The sequence below is a fragment of the Leishmania braziliensis genome, chromosome 6 (assembly GCF_000002845.2).
Source record: "Leishmania braziliensis MHOM/BR/75/M2904 complete genome, chromosome 6".
Taxonomy (NCBI): Eukaryota; Euglenozoa; class Kinetoplastea; order Trypanosomatida; family Trypanosomatidae; genus Leishmania; species Leishmania braziliensis.
The window spans coordinates 139,880-162,371 of record NC_009276.2 but is presented as its reverse complement, the minus strand read 5'-3'; the positions used below and the strand labels follow the sequence as shown (position 1 = coordinate 162,371).

Genomic DNA, 22,492 nt, shown 5'->3' with positions numbered 1-22,492 from the left:
CTAGTGGGGGAGGGGGGAGGACGTGGGAGGAGAGGCAACGTAGTCCGGGGCTCTGGTGGAACAAACCACCAATACCTTTGCTGCGGGAAAGAACAGACGCAGCGATTACGCTGCTGGAACGACGGGCCGTGACACATTCGTGCACTGTCGTGAGTGCGCGTTCACTTAGGGGCGAGGGCCCTCTTTCCTCCGAAGTTCGTGCAGACGGCGCCACCCGCTCGAAACCACCGGGCAAAGTGGCTTGTCGGTAGCCTTGCCTCCTCACATGCTGAGGGGGGGGGGGGGGGCTGAGACGCCGCACGGCGACAGACCGACTAGAACGGAATCCAGAGGAAAGAGGAACAACCCTACATCGTAGATGAGAAAACAACCACACAAGAGCGGCGATGAAGGAGCGAAGAAAATTATGGTCACATGTGCGGGTGTCGCGAGCACTGTGTGTGTGGGTAGGGGTGGGGGGAGGGGTGTGTTGTTGCTGAGGGATGACGCGAACACACAGAAAGAGAAGGCAGCGGCAGAGATCCACGGTGAGCATCTCGCCCACAGGATGGGCCAAGAAACAGAGGGATCAGATCGTTTGCGGAGCACAACGAGGCCTCCGAGGAACAGCGTCGCGGCGCGGTGGGTCGACCGACGCGGGAGCGGGTGCAACACAAATCGTACAGTGCGGCTGCTTCTGTGGATGCCACCGTCGTAGTGGCACACTCATGCGCACACACGTCAGAAACACAGAAAGAGACAGACAGGCATGTGCAGAATCGCCTGCAATTCATCCATGCCTTCCCCCGAAACCCTACGCCGTGTCGCTCTCTCCCTCCTTTCCTCCGTCCTCACCCACACACACCGGCCCCTCTGCCACCGCCCCCGCTTCACAGCGTCTTGGGGAACTGCATCTGATATAACTTGTGCTGCAGGTCGCAGCTCTTCGAAAATGCGAGGGTCACACCGGCGACTCGACTGGACCGCACGAGCAAGCGCGTCACGTTGCCAACATCGACGGAGTCGACGTAGCAGCGGCATGGACGCTTTGTACTGTCGATGACCTCAAACTCCACCTGGTCCTCCTGATCGAGGTGTGCCGGCCGCCACTGCGCGGGCGACACAACGTTGCTGCCAACAATTTGAATTAGTGGGGCACCAACCGGCACAGGGGACGCGCCTAGAGCCTGACTGTAGGCTGTGCTACCGGCAGCCGTAGAGACAAGCACGCCATCGCCACGCAGCCGCCGAATGCGCTCCTTCCCGTTGACGAGAATGCGGATCAGCGCCGTCTGTCCGCTCGACCGCTCCACCCAGGCATCGTTGAATGCCAGCTCTGACAGCAACATCCGCTCGCCAGTGTCACCCTCCTTCTCAGCCTGGCAATAGAGCATTGTCGTGAAGTGCAACTTCAGCGGTGAGGAGAAGAGCTCCTCCAAGGTGGAGCGGCTGTTCAGCAAGTATCCAACGTGGCCGGCGTTGACCCCGTAGAAGGGGATAAAGCGGCGCCAGTTCTTTCGAATGCAGTGCATCATGTACCCGTCGCCACCGATAGGTACAATCAGGTCTGGCTCCTCGCCGTCTTGGCATTGGAAGATGCGCAGCTTCTCAAACTGCTCCCGCGCAAGAAGGTTGTTGCGATCGTAGTGAAGCTCTAGCCGAGGGATGAGACCAGGAAAGAAGAGTGTGGCAGTATCGCGTGAAGCGACGACGCGGCGGATGCCAATGCTGCTGCCGGTGCTGCTGCTCATGCCGCCGCCAAAGCCGCTACCAGTTCCACCGGTGCCCACAGCTGCCGAGTCACGGAACCCGGCATCGGCGCCACTCATCTGTCCAGCCGCCCCGGCGCTCCCGTCCAGTCCGGAGGCGCCGCCACAGCCACCGCTGCCGCTGCGGGTGCCGTTTCCATAGTCGTTGCTGACGCCGACGCTACCGTAGAGAGAGGCGGCCGTTGCTTTGCGGGGGTCACGGTAGAGGCCGTGCCCCTCAACGTACCGCTGCACGCAGTCAGTTAGAATGAAAGAGGGGTTGATCTCCTGCTCCCAAAGCGCCTGCCGAACATCCGCACCGGTGCTCCGCGTAATGGGGTGCACCTCCACCATCGGCGCGTCCATCCACGCGCTAATGTCCAGGAACGCGCTGCCACTGGTGCCATTTCTGTCGCCACTCTCGCAGTTGTGACTACTGCCGTCGCAGTCGTTCGACGGCACTGCAGTCGCAGAGGACTGCGGCCCCACCCTGGGCTTTGGCGCCAAGTGCGAGGAGGAAGAGAGCAGCGATGGCTCGGCGCCAAATGCGTCGCTTTCGTCCACCATGCCAGCTTCTGTGGTCGCGGGCATGGCGCTCGTGCTGTTCGAGGCGCCCACCGAGGCATAAGTGCGCGGCGGGTAGAGCTCGTCGATCAGCTGGCGCACGGTGCGGTTGCGACGACGTGCCGGCTGGTGTTCTTCGTGACAAGCATCCGCAGCGCCGAAGGGGCGGGCAGTGCTGCGGATGATGAAACGGGCCACAACGTTGTCATGCGTCTTCGATGCCCGGCTCGACGTAGAGTTTGACCTGGCCGTTCCTGCTGCTCCATGAGAGGATTGGCCGCCTGCCGCAGCAACGACGGTGCCAGCGGCGGCGCTGGCCGACCGTAACATGCGGCTCAGCTCGGCATGCACATCCTCTATCTCGCGCGTCAGAAAATGCTCGCGGGTGTCTTCGTTGGCGGTCTTCTGGCCCTCCGGCGAGGTGGGCACGGCGGACGCTGTACCTGTTCTATACGTTGTAGACCCCGCACCAGCCACCTTGGCCGTTGTCGTGCCTGCTCGAAGGACACCGGCGTCGGCTCCCTCATCCGTCGGGGCGTTCACCGAGAGCGCAAAGCCGTCATCAGACACCACCGTGTCCACTTTCTGCAGCCCGCCATCACTCACGCCCGAACGGCCGCCTGTCTCAAAGACTTCACCGTCGTCGTGAAGCTCGGCTGCGGCAACCGCGGCATCGATGCTGCTGCCGTCGCTGCCATCGCTGTGCTGGCACCTCCTCCACTCGCGGTCCGCCGCCGTCACTCCTTCCTCCGCAATCCAGTCCGGCAGAGTGGCGGATGATGCAGTGCCGCCACCGAGCCAGCTGCTGCTGGTGGAGCTCCAGTACGAGCGGCTCACCTCCACCTCATCATCGCCACGGCCGCCAGGCGTGTTCCACCAGCGACCCTTAGCGCAGTTCACGTAGTTCACCCCCAGCTCCTCGTGCACAGGCGAGATCCGCCTCCGTGAGAGTCCCCTTTTCGGGACTGTCGTGTGGCCTCCTCCGGTGGCAACGGTGACTGACGTGGAGGCCGTGGAGGCTGTCCGCGTCGTCGTGTCGCCGCCGCGCAGTAGCGGTGAGCGGGCCCGCACCTTCGCGTGTTTCGGTGGCAGAGACTCTTTGCGCTCCTTGGAGCCGTTGTCCGACACGTCGTTGTCAAGTTGACGCCGCCGCGGCGGCACGTTGGGGACGTCATCGAAGTAGTCTGACTCGCGATCCACCAGCGAGGCACTCTCGCAGCGCATCTCCATGCTGCTCTCCGGATCGCTACGGTCCGCTGTCGCCATCATCATCGGCGTTGGGTTGCATCGGCGGTGCATGGATGCAGCTTTCATGAAGCGCTCTGCACGTCGGTAGTAGTCCGCCTCCTCCGGACTGCGCACGTACTGGCCGATGGGTGAGTGATACTGTCGTGACGTGAGCCGCGATACACTGCCCGCCGGCCGCTGTCGCTCAAGTGCCTTAGGTGGGTAGCTCTGAGTCTGCAGAAGCAGCATTGGTACTGTCGACTTAAAGTCGGCGAAGTGGCTCCAGTTGAGTACCTCGTACGCATCATGCAGCCAGTGGACAAGCACGCTGTTGGGGTAGCGACAGATGAGGTCGTACACGATGGGCATCGACTCGTCCGGGTGCTCCAGCGCAGTGAAGTCGACGTGAACGCGGGCCAAGCCGCGCGCAGCAAGCACCGCTAACGCCGCGAGGTGCGTCGATTGGCGCAGGCTGACAGGGTGACGGGTGTTGGGGATAAGGATGATGTCGTCAAAGGGCGCCAGCTGACTGTCCTCGCGCAGGCTCGTCGCGAACGCCTCCATGTACCAGTACGGTGACGAGGTGCCGCAGGAGATGGGGTCCAAGTCGCTGAAGCTGGAGCTGCTGGAGGACGGCGTTGGTGTTGACGCACCCATGAATGGCAGGCCATGTTGCCACTCGTCGCTGGATCCGGACTGCGCCACCGGTGACGACGATGATATACCCACTGTACCCTTGGTGGAGCGACCGAATATGTTCTGCACCCGCGCAGCGATGCCGGAATGAATCGCCTTCGCATAGGATGTCACCCCGGCGTCTGATGAAGGCCCAGGAGAAGCAGAAGACAACTGCGGAGGGAGGAAAGAGGAGGAGGACGACCACGCGGCCGCCTCCATCTGCGCAGCACTGGAGATGTTCGATGATGGTGAATGGGGCTTTGATGCAGCAGAGAACGCCATCGACGGTGCAGCAGCGAGGTCTGGCGCACCGAGCAGCAGCCGGAACAGTTCGCGATGTTGCTTCGTTGGTGGGTCCAGATGCAGCGGGAACAATGCGACACGTGCAAGCGACGGCACATGATACGGGTCACCGCTGGCGCAGAGCACCACTGACATTCGGCGCATCGTCACGCCTCGCCTCTGCTCCAATGAGTGCCTTCTCGATGAATAAGGGGGAAAGGCGAGGTTGGGAAGGTTGACGTCGGCGATAATGGCGTTCGTGGGGTGCGCCGAGAGAAACGCGTCCACAAACGTCTCCACGAAGAGAACGAAGAGGTATTGGAAGCACACAAGAGAAATGAAGCCAACAGACAACTCAGACACGAAGATGGAGGGAGAAGGAGAAAAACAAGGAGAGAAGCGGAGGGTCGGTAGTGCGTGGGACGCACCCTTCGCTACTCTGGAGGGCAGTGACAGACCTTCCCCTCTCCCCCCTTCGTCGAAAACACAAGCAGACACAAAATCGAGGCCAACAAGAGCAGAAGCAGTATCGATGACAACACAGCCGCGATGATGACAATGATGGTGGCTGCGACGATAGGCAGAAATGGTCTGCAGGAGAGAGAGAGAGGAGATGATGAATGAAGTGAAAGCAGAGGTGGCTAAAAAATACGCACACGCACGTACAACGGGGAAAGAGAGGGAGGGAGAGGGCTACTCCACCCGCTGCCCCCAGACGTGTGTGTGTGTGTGTGTGTATGTTTGTATAGAACACAAACAATATAGAGCGAAAGAGGGGGAAGAAAGAGCTGAGAAGAGTCCAGCAGACACACAGGTAATCACGTGCACCGTTTGTAAGTGACAAGATTGCCTAATAGGGGTACTCAGCCCCCACGCGGAGAGAAGCGCCACACACACGCACGCACACGCCGCAGCAGACCGCGGTGGTGCCACCAAGAAGAGGGAGGGGAAGAGGGAGAAAGGAAAGCTAGGAAGGGGAGGGGGGCACAAGATGTGCAACGCAGCTGTACGTGCGTATGTGTGTGTGTGTGCGTAGGAGAAGACGAGAGGAAGCGGAGAGCGAGGAGGAGATGGAGATGCATGAGTGTGGATAGGTGTGAGTGGGTGTGGGTGGGTGGGTGTAAAGCAGCGGAGGGCTTCATTATCGGAGGCGCGAGTAGTTGCATTGATCGGCTGGCCCTCATCACCAGCGCCGGCACGCGTTGTAATTGCAGCTGTGGCAAGGAGAAGACGATGACGTGGCTCGAGCAGGCCCCCGGTATAGACCGCGCGCGAGTTTGGCAGTGTGACAGCGCTGTCTCTCACCTCTCCCCCTCCTCCCCATCCTGCGTGGTCTCCGCGCCTACCATTCACTTTCTTTTTTTAATGGGTGGAAGAGCCGCGGCAACTGCCGATGTGCAAACACACCGCGATGGGAGGCAAAGCGGATCCTAATACAGAATCTGCCCCCCCCCCCTGCCCCCCACCGACACGCAAACTTGCTCGGTTGGCGAGCGGTGGTCTTGTCTTCGTTTATTGTCCTAGCGGAAGAGAAGTGCGGGGATACACGGTCATGATGGCCCTTTTCGCTCACCTCCTCACTCGCCCACTCTATCCTTCTCTATACGCACACAAACACACACACGTGCGTGCGCGTTTCCTTCGTGTCGTCTCCTCCTGCTCGCTCGTTTGCACAGCCAATAGACCCTCCCCCAGGCCACCACCACAACCGCGCCAGCCTATCGCACCACGCGCTGCATACCAAAACGTCCTTCCACACGCGCACGAGGAAACGCAAGACGGGGGAGTGAGTCGGTGCACAATCAGACGCTCGAGGGTGAATGGAGCGGCGACTATGAACCGATGAAACTCATCCAACACGTGGAGTAGGAGAGAGGCGTGGGTCGGGCAGAGGAGGGGCTGGGGAAGGCTAAGAGTGAGCGTGGGAAAGCGAAACGGAGAGAGAGAGAGCGCGACAACCGCGCGAGGGAGTCGAAGCGGGGTGATTATGCTAATGATGGAGGGGCATCAGGGAGAGAGGGACTAAGAGAGATTGAAGACCTGGACAAACCTACGAGAGAGATGCAGTGGTATGGGTGCAGGTGTAATAACATACGGAGAGAGGGGGTGAGTGGGTGAACTGATATGCAGACATACACGAGCACGCGCACGTGGACAAAGACATGAGCAGGGAAAGTGGTGGCGTGCACGGCTGAGCGGTCGATGTACACGAAAAGGAACAGTAGATCGAGTAGGAAGAGGAGACACACGCGCAAGACCGTGAGTACAGAAACCACGCTGGCGAGAAGGTGACTCAGGAGAGTGCTGTCAGTTTCTCTGCTCATGCCTGTACGACACCCCTCACCGCATACATACATACACACAGAGCGCGCGACCACACACTCCCCAGTCCAGTCCCCCCCTCCCCTCCCTTACCACTCCTTCCTTGCGCTGTTTCTCTCTCGCCCTCGTCATGTGCTGCTGTACGCCCTGATCTCAACTGGCTCGAGGCGCAAGCTTGCACGCTCGTGTAGCTGCACCATCCAGAAGCTCTGCGGGTCGCCGTTGCGCATGAAGGCAGACTGCCCGGCTCCGTCCGGCCCTCCGTCGGCTCGGTGGTCAAGGGCGTATGACATCTTGAGGTGCAAGCTGCTGGTGATTCGGTCTCGTGGCTGCATCCCTTTCTGCAGCTTCTTCAGAGACGCCTCAGTGCTCATCATGTTGTCCTCGAGACTTCGATAACCAACAGTCTCTTCGACGCTCGGCAAGACGTTGCGGACGCCCTCCATCGGACTGCCGTGCTCGCACGTCGTGTGGAAGTTCACCAGCGGCACGTGGTGGCTACGCAGATGATAGTGCGACCGCTGCCGCATTACCGCCCGACTGTCGGTCTTGCGCGGCGCCTTTTCACGGCAACAGTGGAAGAAACCACAGGAAATGAAAGAGGTCTTGCGTACGTGTGCGGCAGTGGCGGCGTGGACCTCCGCCCTCTCTTCCCTGTCCCCCTTCCCCTTGCCGTCCTTTTCCTCGGCCACAGCACTGTCGCTCCGGCGCACCGGTGACGGACTGGGCGCGCTGCGGAACATGAGGTGGCTCGGACATGGCAGGCTGTCCTCTTCACCGTGTCGCTGCACCTCCTCAGGCCGCGGCGGCACCGCTATCGGGACTGTGCGAATACTGTCCAGCACACTGAGCGCCAACCTACCCCGACCGCTCCTCTTCTTGCGCGTGTGCGCAATGGCGTCACAGTCCACCGGAGTCCACAGGTGGCGCACCTGCTCGTCCTCAGAGTAGTAAGGACTCACCGCGGCACGGTTAGAGACGGGCGACAGTGCCACAAGCGACATCGACGACTTCCCTGGAGCAACAGCAGCAGCAGCAGCAACGGTGCCGGAGAGCGGCGAGGGCGAGCCGCTCCGAGACCGCCGCGTGCGCACGAGCGCGCCGGTGTTTCTCACTATGACACCGTTGAAGGTGGTGATCGCCATGGTAGCGGAGTCTGTCTGCCGTGCCAGCGCCGCCGCCACTTGCTTGTTATGGTGATTAAAGACGGCAAGGCCACTGGCACCTATGGCAGCGTTGTCACCAACGGCGTCGCGCCTGGAGACAGCGGAGCGGGTCACTGCGCAGCTGGTCGGTACCAAGGGGTACGAGTCCACCGACGTTGGTGTCAGCGCATCCGAGAACGCATTCGTGGACGACGAGTAGACGGCTGAGAAGGTGCTGGTTGTCGTGCCTGCAATGGTGGTCGTCGCGACCCAAGAGGAAGTCAACACGGAGGACGCGGAGCGGTAGGAGCCGAATCCTTCAGAGTAGTAAGAGTAGCTATCACTACCGCTGCTGGTGTCGCCATCACTCGACTCGCTCAAGGCGCCGGAGGGCGAGGATGATGTGCTCGAGTAGTGATGATGCGCGGAGATGGCGGAAAGCGGCTGCTTAGTGGTCAGCCACATCTCCTTTTTTTCTCCCTGCTTAGGTAGCCGGTGATGCATGTTGCTTCGGTTCTGGCGTGTGTGTGTGTGTGTGTGTGTGTGTGTGCGCTGCTACAAGTGCGTGGAAACAGAAGAGCCTTTGCGGGAAAGAAAGCACAAGATACCCAACGACAGACTAACACACACGCACATACAAACAGATCCTGCCGAGTGCGCCCTCCGTCTGCCTCTCTCCCTCGCTTACGCTTAGTGGGTGAAATAGGGGTCCCCCGTAAAGGCACAGGGTGCGCCTACTGCGGTGGTGGGGCTTGGATTGCTCGCAGGATGCACAAGCTGTACAGATGAAGAGCGGTGAGGGAGGGGGAAGCGGCCACATACATACACACACACACACGCAGTCCCTCTCATGCGCATGCAACGCGCCGTACGGGCACGAACTGTATTAAAGAAGGTGTGTGCGGCAGGTGTAGTCAACATAAGGCCTCTGCGTGACGCGTTCAGGTGACTGGAGGCAGTTGTAGGTGTGTGGCCCTGCGAGTTGGCAAAAAGAGAGAGAGAGAATGAGAAGGGGGAGAGGTCAGTGTGGGGAATGGGTGGGAGGGAGAAGAGACACAGGGGGGCGTCTGTGACAGTCACACGCACACACACACACACACACACACTCATGCACGCGCGTATACGTTAAGGTGGAAAAGAAAGAAAGGCTGAGAGAAACACATGCAGATGTGCTCTCTTGCTGCACAGTCAAACCGGCACATGAGACCTTCACCGTTGTACGCGTTCGTACACGCACACATCAAGAGAGAGAGGACTCCATGGAAACGTCAAGACTCGGTTGGCGAAGAGCAGGAGGCAGGATGTATTGCGGAAGGTAGGGGGGAAGGTGTCACTACGCCGCAGTCCACAGTCATCCACCCCCTCCCACCACAAAGGCCAGCACCGTCAGCGACTGACGTTGTCATCCTCATTTGTACACACACCTTTGCGGTTGATGAGTAGGCCAACTGCGACACCGGTAGACACATACACACAGCGAGGGAGAAAGAGAGCAAAACATCGCGTGTGGGTGTACGTCAGTGTGGATAGTCTAGGGCGGCGTGAGAGGCAGGCAGGCAGTCAGAGGGAGAGGGACTGTCAGTCAGTCCCTCTCAGTCAGCGCACGCAAAGTAAAAGATATACATGAGGCCACCCTTCCCCATGGGGATACGCCAGACACACACACGTACACACATATATATGTATATATGCAGGCACACAGCGAGAAGGAGAGAAAGAGAGGACTTGGGTGTGTGTGCATCGTTGCTGGTGGAGGGAGGGAGGGAGGGGTGGTCTAGCGGTCCTGATACGTGAGGTGAGCGCGAAGAGGTTCAAGCAAAACAGAGGAGCATGAGGAGATTAGTAGAGAGAAGGGTGGACAGTAAAAGGAGGGGGAGGGGGGGCAGACACAGCCGCCCCTTCCCTTCCGCTTGATCCATGAGAAGAAGAAACACGCCTGATACATGACTACTGTACATCCGACACACACACACACACGCACACACACAAGCACAGATACTACCAACGACGCCTGGTATACATAGACACAGAGAGAGAGACGGACACATGCTCGAGGATGGTGCTGATGCGGATGTTGCTAACGATGATGTGTAGAGCACAGAAAACGAAAAAGACAACACATCCACAGTGCATACACGCGCACACAGGACAACCGCCATGGCACACGACGCAGCGGCATTCAACGTTGCACATCACCAGTAACAACAATGGCGGCGGAAGACAGTAGTAGTAGGCAGACAGAGAGAGAGAGACGTTCATCTCATCTCACTGCATGGGATGCGCGAACGCACACTCTGCTACTCCGTCATCCGTGATGTCTCCGCCAGCTTGTTCGTCAGCGACGACACAGACGACGACTTCGCATCGGTGGAGACGGAGGTGCGATGCTGCACATCCGGCGCGTCGTACTCATCGCCACCCTCACCCGCGATACTGTTGTCCTCTTCGCTGCCGCTGCTGCTGTACGTCAGCGTAGGCAGCACTGGACATGGTGTCGAGTCCGTCCATGTCGTCAAAGCCGTAGCGCCCGTCCCAGCGCCGGTGGCACTACCGTCACCGCTCACACCATCCTCAGTCACGTCCAGCGTCGTGGCGATGGTGTAGTACGCCGGTCGGCCAAACACGCGCGGCCCGCGGTGTACGTAGTGCGGATCGGCGGTGACCCACATCCCTCGGAATAGCTCGTGAGTGCCTGCGCTTGGGTCACCGGTGTCAACTATAGTGGGCGGCGGGGTCACCGATGTGGTCATCAGCTCACGGTGCCCCGCAGAGCTCGCTACTGTCCCTGATGGTACTTCGAGCGGGTAGTAGGTGGTGGTGGTGGTCGTCGTCGTCGGGCCCACGGTGCTCGACGGCGTGGCCAAAAGCAACATTTTCGACTGATGCAAATGTGCCGTGGCGGCAGGGCCGCTGTGGACACCCGCCAGAGGCGAAGTCCGCGTCGACCTATACGGCGCCGATGAGGCCATTTGCGACGACCGCTGAGGTGGATGGTGCATGAAAACGGGGGTGATGGTCGCGCTGTTGAACGTGTCGCTCACGAGGCTGGTGGGATGCTTGAAAGGAACGACCCCAGGTGCAGCTCCGTGCCCTTTACCACACTCCGCGAAGGCGGCAGTAGTAACAGCTGCAGCACCAGTAGAAGCACTGACACCAATAGGTGGCAGCGCCTTGGACACTGGTGGACGAGTTGGCTGCGGTGGAGAGGACGCTGCGGCTGCACTTGCTGCGCTGCCCTGCACGTAACTGCGCGAGGAGCTCGGGGCCGTCTGGGAGAGGTGGTTCCCTGTTGTCCCGGACTTGCTCCTCCTGCTCATATCCTTGTATGTTGCAGGGCCGCGTTTGCTAATGGGGTGACCGTGTTGACCCTGGCCGTGGCTTTGGTGACTCGAGTCGGTGGCGACAGGGCCATCGTACTGGTTAAACGCCATACGTGTGCTGTCCGGGAAGAAGAGTGGGGCCGACTCCCTGCACTGGCCCGACGGCGGTGGTGAGTAGAGAAGAGGGTGAGGATTGCCGTACACGGCGCTAGCGAGAGAGAGTGTGCTACTGAGAGGCATGTTGCGTAGGAGCTGCGACGTGCCGGTCTGCGTCTTGGGCTGCCTCCCTTTGCTGGAGCGGCAGCGGCGGCTACCAGTCGCGGCGGCGGCGGTGGTGCCGCGACCGCTGCTCGTGCCTTCCATGCGCTGCTGTCTCTGGTATGGGTGGGCGACGGCACCGGGGTACGGGGTGCTGTCGAGCCGCTCCACCTTCTTCTGTCCGCCTGTCACCTCGCCGCGAAACGTAATGGTCAGCTGCTGCCTCTGCTGTAGAAGGGTGCCGTGGCGGGTGTGCCCCGGCATCACCTCCCCCTGTGCCTCCTCCCACTCTTGCTCCCGAGGGTCCACCGGCGGCAAGGGCGCACGCAGCAGCGAGCGATGCTGCTTGAAAGCGCCATATTTGCGAAAGGCTCGCCGCACCGAGCGGAATGTTACGACGACTGCCTTCGACATGGGATGCTGCATCCCGAGCAGCTCCTGCGTCGCTCGCATTGCGTTTTGGAAGAGGGACAGCGCATTCGTGTACTCACTCGTGTCCTTGGAGCCGCGAGCGGTGTTGATCTGCGCAACCGCCAAGTTGTTCCACGCCGCACCCCACAGTGCATCGTTCTGCGAGTCCGCAATCTTCGGCGCTGCAGCGGCCTCGAGCAACAGGTCCATCGTTGACGTGTCTCCATCCTTGGCACTGTCCATCACGCCGCCACCGCGGCCGTCGAGAGAGACGGCCGCGGCAGCAGTCAGTCGGCGATTGCGCCGTCGCTGCAGTTCCAACGATCGCAGCATGTCGATCGCCTCCAGCGCAGCAGCCGTCGCCTTGTCAAACATCCGCAGCGCGTTGTACGCTGCGCACATGTTGAGCGCAATGGAAGGCGAGGCCATACCGTTGTTCTCCTCCAACTGCCGAGCAGCCTCGAAGTGGCTGAGGGCTTGCCGCGGCTGGCCGCGGTTGCACTCCACAACTCCCATGTTGTTGAGCGTCGTGGTCTTCAGCTCATCAAGTAACGGTGCCGGGATATCCTGTGCAAAAGTCTCGTCGACTCGCATGTAGGCTTCGCCCAGGATCCTCATAGGCTCCTCAGAGGCAGCGGCAGTGCTGGGGGCAGAATTGGCGATGGCAGCGCCGACAACAGCAGCAGCGCCACCGCCGGCGGCAACCGCAGCGTAGCATTGCTCCATCGCCAACGTGTTCATTGCCAGTATCTCGTGCACGAAGTCCTCGGCGGCAGGCGTCAGCGGAAACTTCTCCTGTTGATGCGATTGATGGAGAGAGTATTCATGATCGCCCCAGCCCGCCGCAGCAGCTGCTGCAACTTGCGCAAAGGGCAGCTGAGGCCGAGTAGCGCTCCCTTCCGCACCGGCGGCTGGCTTTGGCGAGAGCGGATTAGAGCCAACACTTCCCTGCGGTACAGGTAGTGTGCTGCTGCAGCGCACCGCCGCGATGTAGGAGCCGCTGCTGCTGAGGCACCGATGCAGCATGCGCTGCTGGTGCTGCTGCTGTTGGCGGACTGGTGAAATGCTCTGGCAGGGAGAGTAAGCGCTGCCGATGGAGGTGAGCATAACTCCCGCCACAGCGTCCACCGTGTCGAAACCAGCGAGCGGTGCAGCGTCGTACGTGGGATGGGCCTCGTGCAGCATCACTAAGGCTGCGTATCGTATTTACAAGTGGAAGTGCTCTCGGGAGCCTTCGGGTGAGATGAAATGAGAGGGTTTTAGAGGATAGCCCAAGATTCAGCTAAGGAGACCCGGCAAGATTAGCCGATGGAGACTGTGTCCGCAACTACTCGAGCGCGAGTCGTGCACGTGTACTTAATGGGTGCGCGTGCGCTGGCGCTGAAACGCAAAGGGAGCGAGTGTGGCGCCGTAGTGGTAAGTCGATGCGCAGTGTCGGGTACGTACAGGCACATGCACGCACACAGGGGGGGAGAGAGAGAGAAGAAATGTGACTCGACGCACACAAACACAATACGCCAAAGCGCTGTTTTTCCAAGTTCGTCTGTTAAGCTGCGCGATAGCAGAAAGAGAAAAGAGGAACGCACGCGTATGAGTGAGTGTGAGGGGGGTGGCCACCAGTGTCGAGACAAACAGAAAGCGAGGGGAGTGACACACGCACAGGCAGATAGAGAGGGTGGGGCGATGGTGAGAGAAAATGCAGGAAGAGAGCACGAGAAACCGACATTTTTCATAAATACTCAACACTGGAGGAACCCCCACTCCCTCTCTCCCCGGAGAGCCCTCCCTCACAGAGGCAGCAGCAGCAGCTCTGGAGACGGCAGTGAGTCCTGCCGAAGCACGAGTGCGCATCGACGCACACGATTACGATCCGTGCGACATCCACTAAACAACGCTTTGGAGAAAGGGGGAGACTACAGCGAGAGCGAGAGCACATGATGGGCGACACCACACACACACATACACCACCACGAGTTCTACATCAGCCACCCGCACCTCGACAGAGCATTTCTGACGCTCGGCGGCTCTTTCCTTTGTCTGCTTGTTTTCAATGACGTGTAAAGGCAGCGTAGAGATCGAGGGAAGTTGACGCTGTCACATCAACACCAAACAGAGGAAAAAAGAAACAGAGTAGCCCGCACGAGGGACGGCGAGGGCGTCAAAGGGGAGAGAAGACATACAGGTAAGGTGCACGGCATGGTGTCCCACAGGCACACAGCCAGAGACACACTCGTACGCATCCGCCGCATCACACCCACACACCCACCCACGCATGCTGCCATTACATGCGTGGGTAGGTGGGTGGGTGGGTCTGTGTGCGCCGACCGTGGACAACGGAGGCAGAACATCGACACCCGCATCAGACACAAAGATCTAAAGTGCAAGAAGAGAAAGGGCAGAAAGAGTTGTACAAGTGGGGAAGGAGGGAGGGAGGACGAGACGGAGAGAGGAGGAAAGCACCCACACCCACACACACCTACTGAGCCTGGCCGGGGCGACTCACCCCAGGCAACGTGCGTTGCAACGGCTGCTGTGGGGGCTGCGATGGCGCCGTCGTCGGGTTACTTGTGGAGTAGCGCACTGTGTCGCGCAGGGAATGAACGCGCTGCTGCATCGCGCTCAGCCGCGAAATGCGCGAGCGCCGCTCACGATCCACCCGCATCGTGTCCGTCGTGCGCTGTGCCACGCGCGACGCCAGCTCCAAATCAGTCTCAAGACGCTTCCGCTTGCGTCCAATTTGCAGCAGCTCGTGAGACATGGCGTAGCTACTCTGCACATATTGCGTGTTCTCCGCTTCCTTGCTCAGCGTTGCTGCCACCTCGCTGCTCTTCAGCAAATAGAGCCTCATCTCCTTCTCCAGCTGCTGCATCTGCTGTTGGCGGTTTCCGGCCTTGGCCTCTAGGGTGGATATCTCTAGCCGCATCTCGCTAATCCGCTGGCTGCTCTGCATGTCCGTCTGAGATATCTTCTGTTGCTGAGCGGTGATGATCTCGTCCAGCCGCCGCACCTCGTCGAACAGTCGCGACGTGGCCTCGTAAGCCGTCCGCGCCGCCTCCACCTCAGCCCGGCAGCCTGCGTCCTCCTTTTCAATGGCTGCCTGGAGCTCCTTCGCTATGTCCTCCACAGAGCGCGCGATTTCCTTGCGAAGATGAGCCGTCTCCTGCAGCAGGCGCTCGACGCTGCCGCCAGCATCGCTCACGTTGGCTTGCAGCCAGCGCGAGGTGCGCTCGTAATAATCGTACACTCCACGGGCGTAGTGTTCCGCCATGAGTTGATCACGGCGCACCCGCAGCTGCTCCAGGCTCACTGCCGTGTCGAAGATCCATCGCGGAGCATTCATGTGGATGAGCATGAGAACTTGGTGAATGCGACTGAGGTTGCTGGCGAAGCGCAATGCTGTGCACGTGGACTCGTAGAGGTCGGCGCGGCCGCTGACAGTGGTAATGGAAACGAGGGTGATGTACCCCACTAGCACAGGCTCTAGCAAGGTCGTCAGCTTCGTCTCCTTGAAGTTGGGGTCACCGCCGCTGGTGGAGACACCGGCCACCCGCTCTACAGTGTCGATGAGATGCGACACTTCCTTGCACAGTGGCTCGCGGATCGCGGCGACATCGACGAAGGTCAGTGTCGCCATGGACCGCCGCCCTGTTGAGTCTACTGGCGCGTATACATGGAACTGGATCACACATGACGTATCCACGTGCTTGCGCTCGGGGAGCAGGACCGCTTTGCTGGCGTCCTCGAGCAGTCGCATGCGGGGGAGCGGCACCAGTCCCAGAGGTGGCGGGAACTCGACGAGCGGTACAGGCTCACTGGCCTCCGCCTCAACCATCTTGCCCCCGCGAGTGGTGAAGGCGGCGTAGGTGACGGTGATGCCACCCGTCACGGTCAGCTCCGACACATCCTCCCGCCCGTTGTTGGCGGAGGTCGACGACTGTGTGCCGTTGACTGCTTCGTTTTCCTTCCCCGTGGCATCTGGGCGATCACGACGGTTGCGCATGATGACCTTGCCCCGGGACGACATTCGCTCCAGTAAGTCGGCTGCCGCCAGCTCCACGATGCCCAGCTCGCTGTGGTGAGGGCTGCCGTAGAGGGTCTGGCTTCGACCGCTCTCAGGTGGCCCGCTCACTAGAAAGACGTAGCTCTGTCCGGACGTGCAGTTTGACACACACGGCGCCACCACCTCCTCGTAGAAGCGTGTTGTCGTGCCGCCGCGGTGAACACGGGTGACGTTGAAAGGCTGCGACCACTCAGCGGTGGACTGGCTGCTCTGCGGGCCCTGCGATGAAGAGACGGTGCTGCTACCACCCGCGCCGTCGCTCTCCGGCTGGCGAATACGCAGCGATGTGTAGCTCGACGACGTCGCCGTCCGTTCCACCGCTGACATGACCCGTACATGGCTCTCTACGCTCTTCAGGATGTTTTTGAAGACGTGCTGCTGCTGTGGCGCGGCGGCCCCGGCACGCGGTGGGGGCGGGGTGGAGGTTGAGGTCGCCTGGCTGTACGACTTACTGCGGCTGAAGGCGTCCATATTGACAGCCGCTGACGCTGTCTCCCGTTTGGTCAGCACCCGACGCTGTGTACAGCGTGCCTTAAGCTATAAGAGGTCGATATTCTGCGCGTATCCGACAGACAGAAACACACAGGCCCGCGCACTAAGCTGCCAAGTGGACTTGTCTGATGGTGGTGTCTCTGTCTGTGTGTGTGTGTGTTGCTGCACACCTTGAGTTTAAGGCGGGGGCGGATCGAGGCGATGCAGAGGAATCGGGCGACACACAGACAGACAGGCACACAGGTAAAAGAGGAAAGAGAGAGAGAGAGAAAGATGCCCGGGTGCGCCTCTACGCCGGGGAGCCTCTGTATGTCTAGCAGTCTAATGAAAGGAGCCCACAAGAGCAAAAAAAAGGGGGGGAAGAGGGAGAACGAAGTGAAGACGTTCCGTGTCGGCTTCTGTAGAGAAATGATCTCCTCGTCGCTCGCTGTGTGTGGCTAAGTGCGTGTGTGCGCGTGTGAGTGTGGATGTGGGGGGCCTCGGTTCCTCTGCACTGTGTGGAGGAAGTTCGTCGAGAAGTAGGAAGAGCGGCGTCCGCTAGTCACTTTCGCTTTGGCTACAACAACGATCGAAGGAGGCTTTTTTGCTTCCTCTTTTTCGGCGCAGTCCTGGACGAGTAGGACAAGGGCAACACCCGCGCCCTTCCTACGACGCTGCTAGACCTCACTCAATACCGCGCAGAGAGAGGCACACACATACACGCAAGGTACGCGTGTGATGCAGTTGGGATGAGATTGGCAAGAGGAGAGACGAGTTCAAGAGAGAAAAAGATGGTCTTATACGGTGCATTACTGCGTGTGTGTGTGTGTGTGTGTGTGTCGCAGCCGTGTGAGTGCGTGGGCGGCACAGAAGGGAATAGAGAGGCAGCAGCTTTACTACACGGCTTTGCGGCTGTGAAGAAACAAGCACCGTTCGTAGGAAAAGGCGAAGGCGGAGGAGTAGCGAGAGAAACACAGGCAAGGGATGAAACGAGAAAGAGATGATGGCGATGGGCAAAAACTCCGAGGACATGCATGTGGGGGCTCTCCTGCCCTTCTTCCCTTCTTTTTCTCCGTATCTCTCGCGCCACTGTCGTCCACGTGCGCCGGCACACACGTGAGAATTACACGCGCACGTAGTACAAGTGAAATGCAATAAGATGCGAAGATGATGTGAGAGGCAGAAGGAGGGGAAGCAGCCTCGTAGCCCAACTCGCACCACCACCACCACCAGCGCGGCTAACCACACAGGCACGCATACACGTAGGCCCAGTCCAAGTATGCTGAGCTCACTGCGATCCCTCTCTCTGCCAGCTTTGCATGGCAAACCAGTCGTCGCGACCGTACATGCGTGTGACACGCCAGTGCTGCTGCTGCTGCTGTGGCGGCTGTTCATACTGCTAGCCAATACGATGAAGACAATTCTAATGCTGCCTTGTGCAACACGCAGGCGGAGAACGAGCGAGAGTACAAACAAAAAGGAGAGATGAAGAGAGAGAACGCAAAAATGCAGTAGAGATGATGGCCGTCCGTGCCACCAAGCGCACGTTGACACACGTATCACAGCCATCCCACACACACACACACACGCACACACACAATCAGCGCCAGTCGTAAAATACCCCGAATGCGCCCATGTGCGGGTGTGGAGGCACGTATGCACTGTACGCACATCTGTGTGAAGGGATGCCTATGCCGCGATGTGTCTAGAGGTATTTGTAGGCGTCCGTGCTTTGCACGATGTCGGCTTACTCCCACTTCTACTCGCGGACGAAACGCCTCAGCGAGCTCTGCTCACTGGCATCGCTGCTGCCGGTTTCTTTGCAGCGTTGGCCAGAGACGCCGAGACCTGCAGAGCTCGCCTTCGCCTTCCTAGTTATGTACACCGGACACGCGCGGCGACTTCCTCCAGTGCTGGCGCTGCGCCGCTTCAGGTTTCGACTGTGGCTGTCGCCGCTGCGGATGATATAGAGGTAGGGGCTGATGCGAGGAGCCTTCTTGTGGGGTGAAGAGGCGACCCCGTCAGTGGCGCTGCTTCCAGTGCCCGCCCCTGTCACAGCGGAATCGCGTGAAGTGCTGGCGTTCAAGTATTGGGCAAAGTGGGACAACCCAATCTTGGTGCTGCCAGAGATTGACCGTGATAAGGAGAGGTAGTATCGATTGCGCTCACTCCGCGCGGCGTCATCCCGTCGACCTCCGATGCCTCCCGCCCTCGCGGAGAGGCGCCCTGAGGACTCCGCCGCAGCACTAGCAGTCGATAGCCTTGCGTTCGCTGACGATGGCCGACCACTCAGAGGTGTCGTGGCAAACTGTACATCCCTGCGCAGTCCAACGGTGCCAGTCATAGGGGTGCCGATGACCTGTTTATTCGTGGCGGAGGGTGTGAGAGAGATGCCTCCAGCACCTCTTCCGCGTAGGTGCAGAAGAGGTGATGGGTTGTGTGGCTCCCTGGATGTGTTGTCGCCGTTGTCAAGGATGATCGGCACCGTGGCTGCAAGGGCGCGCTCCGCGAGGGTCGGACGAGACTCGTCCCGATCGACTGCGATACCTACCGCGCTAATGCGCGGAGACTCGCGGTCCTCTAGGGCCAGCAGTTGTCGAGAAGGGGCGCCAACAGAGGCCGTGCGGCGGCCATGCACAATGGGCACGACTTCCGAGCGCTTCGGCGGACCCACTCGTAGTGGGGTCCTGCTGCCTCCGTCTGCATTGTTAGCGACACCCGCTACAGCAAGGTCCGTATCCACTGCCGATGACTGGTTGAAATTAATCATGCCGGGGTTTTTGTCATTTCTGGGGCCAGCTGCTGCTCTTGTTGCAGGCGAGTTCTTGTGGGCGCGACGACGGTTCTGCAGCACTGTGTCACTATCGACTTCTTTCTCCGCAAATACCGAAACAGTTGCCGCTACCGCGCTGCTCACAGACGCCCCACCGGCGGCGACACGGGTGGCAATGGTGGAGGGAGCTGCGTGCTCCGCGGAGATGCACCCTGTGACAGTTTGGGCTGCATCAGCACGAGCCGTGGCGTATGCCGTTCTGGCTGCAGTGGCGGGAGTTAAAGCTGCATGAAAAGCGTCCTCCAAGCCTCTCAGGCGGCACTCGTACCATGCATCTCGCTCCTGCAGCTGATGTACGTACCAGTGCCGCAGCTTCACCACCCACTCCGCCGTCTCGATCAGCTTGCGCTGCAGTTCACCGACGCTGTGGCACTGTAGTGGGTTCATATCTAGCACGGTAGCCACATCCGCCGCGCGGCGCTGGAGGTGCGCCGACGGCAGGCTCGACGTCTCTAGTGGAGAGCCCAGGTACGGAGGGCGAGGAGAGATCTGCCGCCCTGTCGTTAACCGTGGACCACTGCTGCCAGAGCCGCTGCTGTTCAATTCTGCCCCACCACTTGCACCAGCTGCAGGAACAGCAACGGTGGTGTGGGAACGGATTTTGTTCATGTTAAGCGTAGGGATCATTTTCCGTCCTCTGCAGCACTGAGTAAGTCAAGTGCACGGTAAGGAGAAAAGGAGAGGAAGACGGAAAGCCGTGTTGATGTATAGAGGGAGAAAGAAGAGGATAAGGTCCTTCAGAAGAGAGATAAGGGGTGGAGGTTGGAGGACTGAATCAAGACGCCGGTAAGAGGACGTGCGCCAACCCCCCGCCACACACACACACACACGCCTTGCTATCAACGCGCAGTAAAACAAGGGAGAAAAAAGATGAGAAGATAAACGGGAAGCAGAGAGGGAATCAAAGCACAAGTAGTACCCAATACCACGACAACAACCGCAAGAAGTACGTCGCGGGAATCCCTCCTATACGTCTGCGATCGATCGCAGCAGTTTAGCACCCTCTCTTCCTCCAGGCCTCAACAAGAGGAAATGTGAAACAAAAAAAAAAAAAAACAGAGAAAGGAGCAGAGAAAATGGCATTCACACGCACACCGCTAGAGGGAAGAGAAGCAGGACACACACGCAGACTGAGCTAGACGACAACGACCTCTTCGTAGGTATGCACAAGTAAAAGATGCAGTGATGGGGATGACGATATGTAGGTGGGGATGTAGGTTTACGCGTCTAACTCTGCAAGTGGCACGAACAGCAACAGCAACGGCAACAACACACACACACAAAGACACGCACACAGGCACAGAAAACGATGACAGGATGAATAGAAAGGAGCAAATAATAGCAATAATGAGCTCAAAACGTAGAAAGACGCAGTAAATATGGTTAAGAGGTGCATTGGGTTCACACCGACACAGACAGGCAGACGCGTGAGATATAGGCACTGAGCAGAGAAAGAGTTGAGACAAATTACAAAGGAGAGATGCCCACACACACGCACGCGGACAAGAGGTAGGAGAGAGGTGGAGTTATAGGAAGGAGCAAAGCACTGCTGTGTTTCTTTTTTGTTTGTTTTACGCACGCTTGGTGTGTTCAGCAGCAGCTAGGCCAGTAGGCAGGCAGGCAAGCAGCCCTCTATGATGATAGCTGAGGCGCGTGTCTGTGTAGGTGGGGTACACGCTGGCTGCGGCAAAACTGCAGCGTAGGTGACCACGTGTGCATGACGGAGTGCATCAGCAATGAGAAGTGTGTATGTGTACGGGTGTGTGTGCAAGAGAGAGAAACAGAGAAAGGGACAAGTGCGCTGCTTAGACACGGATAGAGGTGGAGCCAGCTGTGCGCTCCAGGTGATGCAAAGGAGCAGAGGAGCATCGAGGCACGAAATAGAGGGACGCAGGCGCACCTCTTCCTCTCGCAGCGCCGGTGTCGTGAGAGATGAGAAGACATGAGCAGCAGCAGCAGCGGCGCAAGGAGTGCCTGCCTCCACCCGCTGCTCATGTTTCCAGGAGCCAGCACGAGAGAAGAAAAAGGCCAGAAACAAGGGAAGAGAAAACGACCAGTATTTTTTTCTCCCTCTCGCTCTGCTGTCAGAGCCGCCTATGTCTCACTCCTCGTCGACTCACGTGGTGGTTGCCCATCACTCCACTGCTTCACTGATTTGCTGCGATTGGTGAACTTTTCTTGTGCTCTTTAGTCGTGGGAAAATGACAGCCGACCATTGCGAAAACGACAAACAAAAATAAAAAGAGCGAGAAAAACCGATTCGCGCGTCCACAGTCCTGCACCGCCCCCCTCACCCCACACACACACACGCGCACACGCAGACGCCTCCTTCGTACTATATGTGTGTGTGTGTGCGTGTGCGTGACGGTGGTGCCGGCAGCGAGGGCCGGGAAAGGGGGATGCACGAAAGACATACAAGAACAGAGAAAGGACGGAGAACCAGCATGCGGCGCATCCTCGGAAAAGAGGGGGAAGAGAGAAGAAAGTGTGGAGGGGAATTGGCGACCGCATCACCATCGCGCACACGCACACGCCCCGCTCGCCCCCTTGAACGCGCGCGTGCACTCGCCACAAACGAATGTGACAGCCACACATACGTGCGCACAGAAGAGGAGAGCGAGAATGAGCGCGCAGACACGCTCACACGCCAGGCCCAGCTCCTTACTTCTTCGACTTCTTCGCCGGCACAGCACCCTTCGCAGCAGGCGCCGCAGCCTTCGCCGGCACAGCAGGCTTCGCAGCGGGAGCCACAGCAGCAGCAGCCCTCGAGACGGAGACAGCAGCAGCCTTCGCGGCGGAGACAGCAGCAGCCTTCGCGGCGGAGACAGCAGCAGCCTTCGTAGCAGGGGCAGCAGACTTCTTCGCAACGTCCGCCTTCTTCTTCTGCGCAGCAGCAGCAGCGTCGTCGCGCCTCGCGCGCTCGCGCTCCTTCTCGCGCTTCTTCAGCTCCTGCTTGCGAGCCTTGTTGCGGTGCTGCTCGTCGCGCTGGTGCTTCGCCGCAAGCTGCTCCGCCAGCTGCCGCTCCTTCTTCTTCTCGTTCTTGATCTTGTGGATGTGCTCCATAAGGTTGCGCTTGTTGCGGAACACGTTACCCTTCGCGCGCACGTACAGGTCGCGGTACACGTGGCGGTCGATCTTCTTGTCCGCGCGGTACTTGCGCAGCAGGCGACGCAGAATGCGCAGGCGGCGCATCC

At 59.5% G+C, this 22,492-nt stretch overlaps 6 protein-coding genes across 6 annotated transcripts; all 6 read right to left on the bottom strand.

Annotated features, from left to right (window-relative positions):
• Positions 1-869: 869 nt before the first annotated feature.
• Positions 870-4,643, bottom strand: LBRM_06_0470 (ATP-NAD kinase-like protein; the record flags this gene model as incomplete). Its single annotated transcript, XM_001561931.2, has 1 exon — positions 870-4,643. The coding sequence occupies one exon, from the start codon at positions 4,641-4,643 to the stop codon at positions 870-872; it is 3,774 nt and encodes a 1,257-aa protein (XP_001561981.2).
• Positions 4,644-6,928: 2,285 nt separating this feature from the next.
• Positions 6,929-8,449, bottom strand: LBRM_06_0460 (hypothetical protein, unknown function; the record flags this gene model as incomplete). Its single annotated transcript, XM_001561930.2, has 1 exon — positions 6,929-8,449. One exon carries the CDS (start codon positions 8,447-8,449, stop codon positions 6,929-6,931), a length of 1,521 nt encoding a protein of 506 aa, XP_001561980.2.
• Positions 8,450-10,242: 1,793 nt separating this feature from the next.
• On the bottom strand, positions 10,243-13,119 carry LBRM_06_0450 (conserved hypothetical protein; the record flags this gene model as incomplete). The annotated part of the gene is made up of 1 exon (XM_001561929.2): positions 10,243-13,119. One exon carries the CDS (start codon positions 13,117-13,119, stop codon positions 10,243-10,245), a length of 2,877 nt encoding a protein of 958 aa, XP_001561979.2.
• Positions 13,120-14,410: 1,291 nt separating this feature from the next.
• On the bottom strand, positions 14,411-16,465 carry LBRM_06_0440 (conserved hypothetical protein; the record flags this gene model as incomplete). Its single annotated transcript, XM_001561928.2, has 1 exon — positions 14,411-16,465. One exon carries the CDS (start codon positions 16,463-16,465, stop codon positions 14,411-14,413), a length of 2,055 nt encoding a protein of 684 aa, XP_001561978.1.
• Positions 16,466-18,224: 1,759 nt separating this feature from the next.
• LBRM_06_0430 (conserved hypothetical protein) lies at positions 18,225-19,925 on the bottom strand (the record flags this gene model as incomplete). The annotated part of the gene is made up of 1 exon (XM_003722894.1): positions 18,225-19,925. One exon carries the CDS (start codon positions 19,923-19,925, stop codon positions 18,225-18,227), a length of 1,701 nt encoding a protein of 566 aa, XP_003722942.1.
• Positions 19,926-21,959: 2,034 nt separating this feature from the next.
• LBRM_06_0420 (putative 60S ribosomal protein L19) lies at positions 21,960-22,490 on the bottom strand (the record flags this gene model as incomplete). Its single annotated transcript, XM_001561927.1, has 1 exon — positions 21,960-22,490. The coding sequence occupies one exon, from the start codon at positions 22,488-22,490 to the stop codon at positions 21,960-21,962; it is 531 nt and encodes a 176-aa protein (XP_001561977.1).
• Positions 22,491-22,492: the final 2 nt, after the last annotated feature.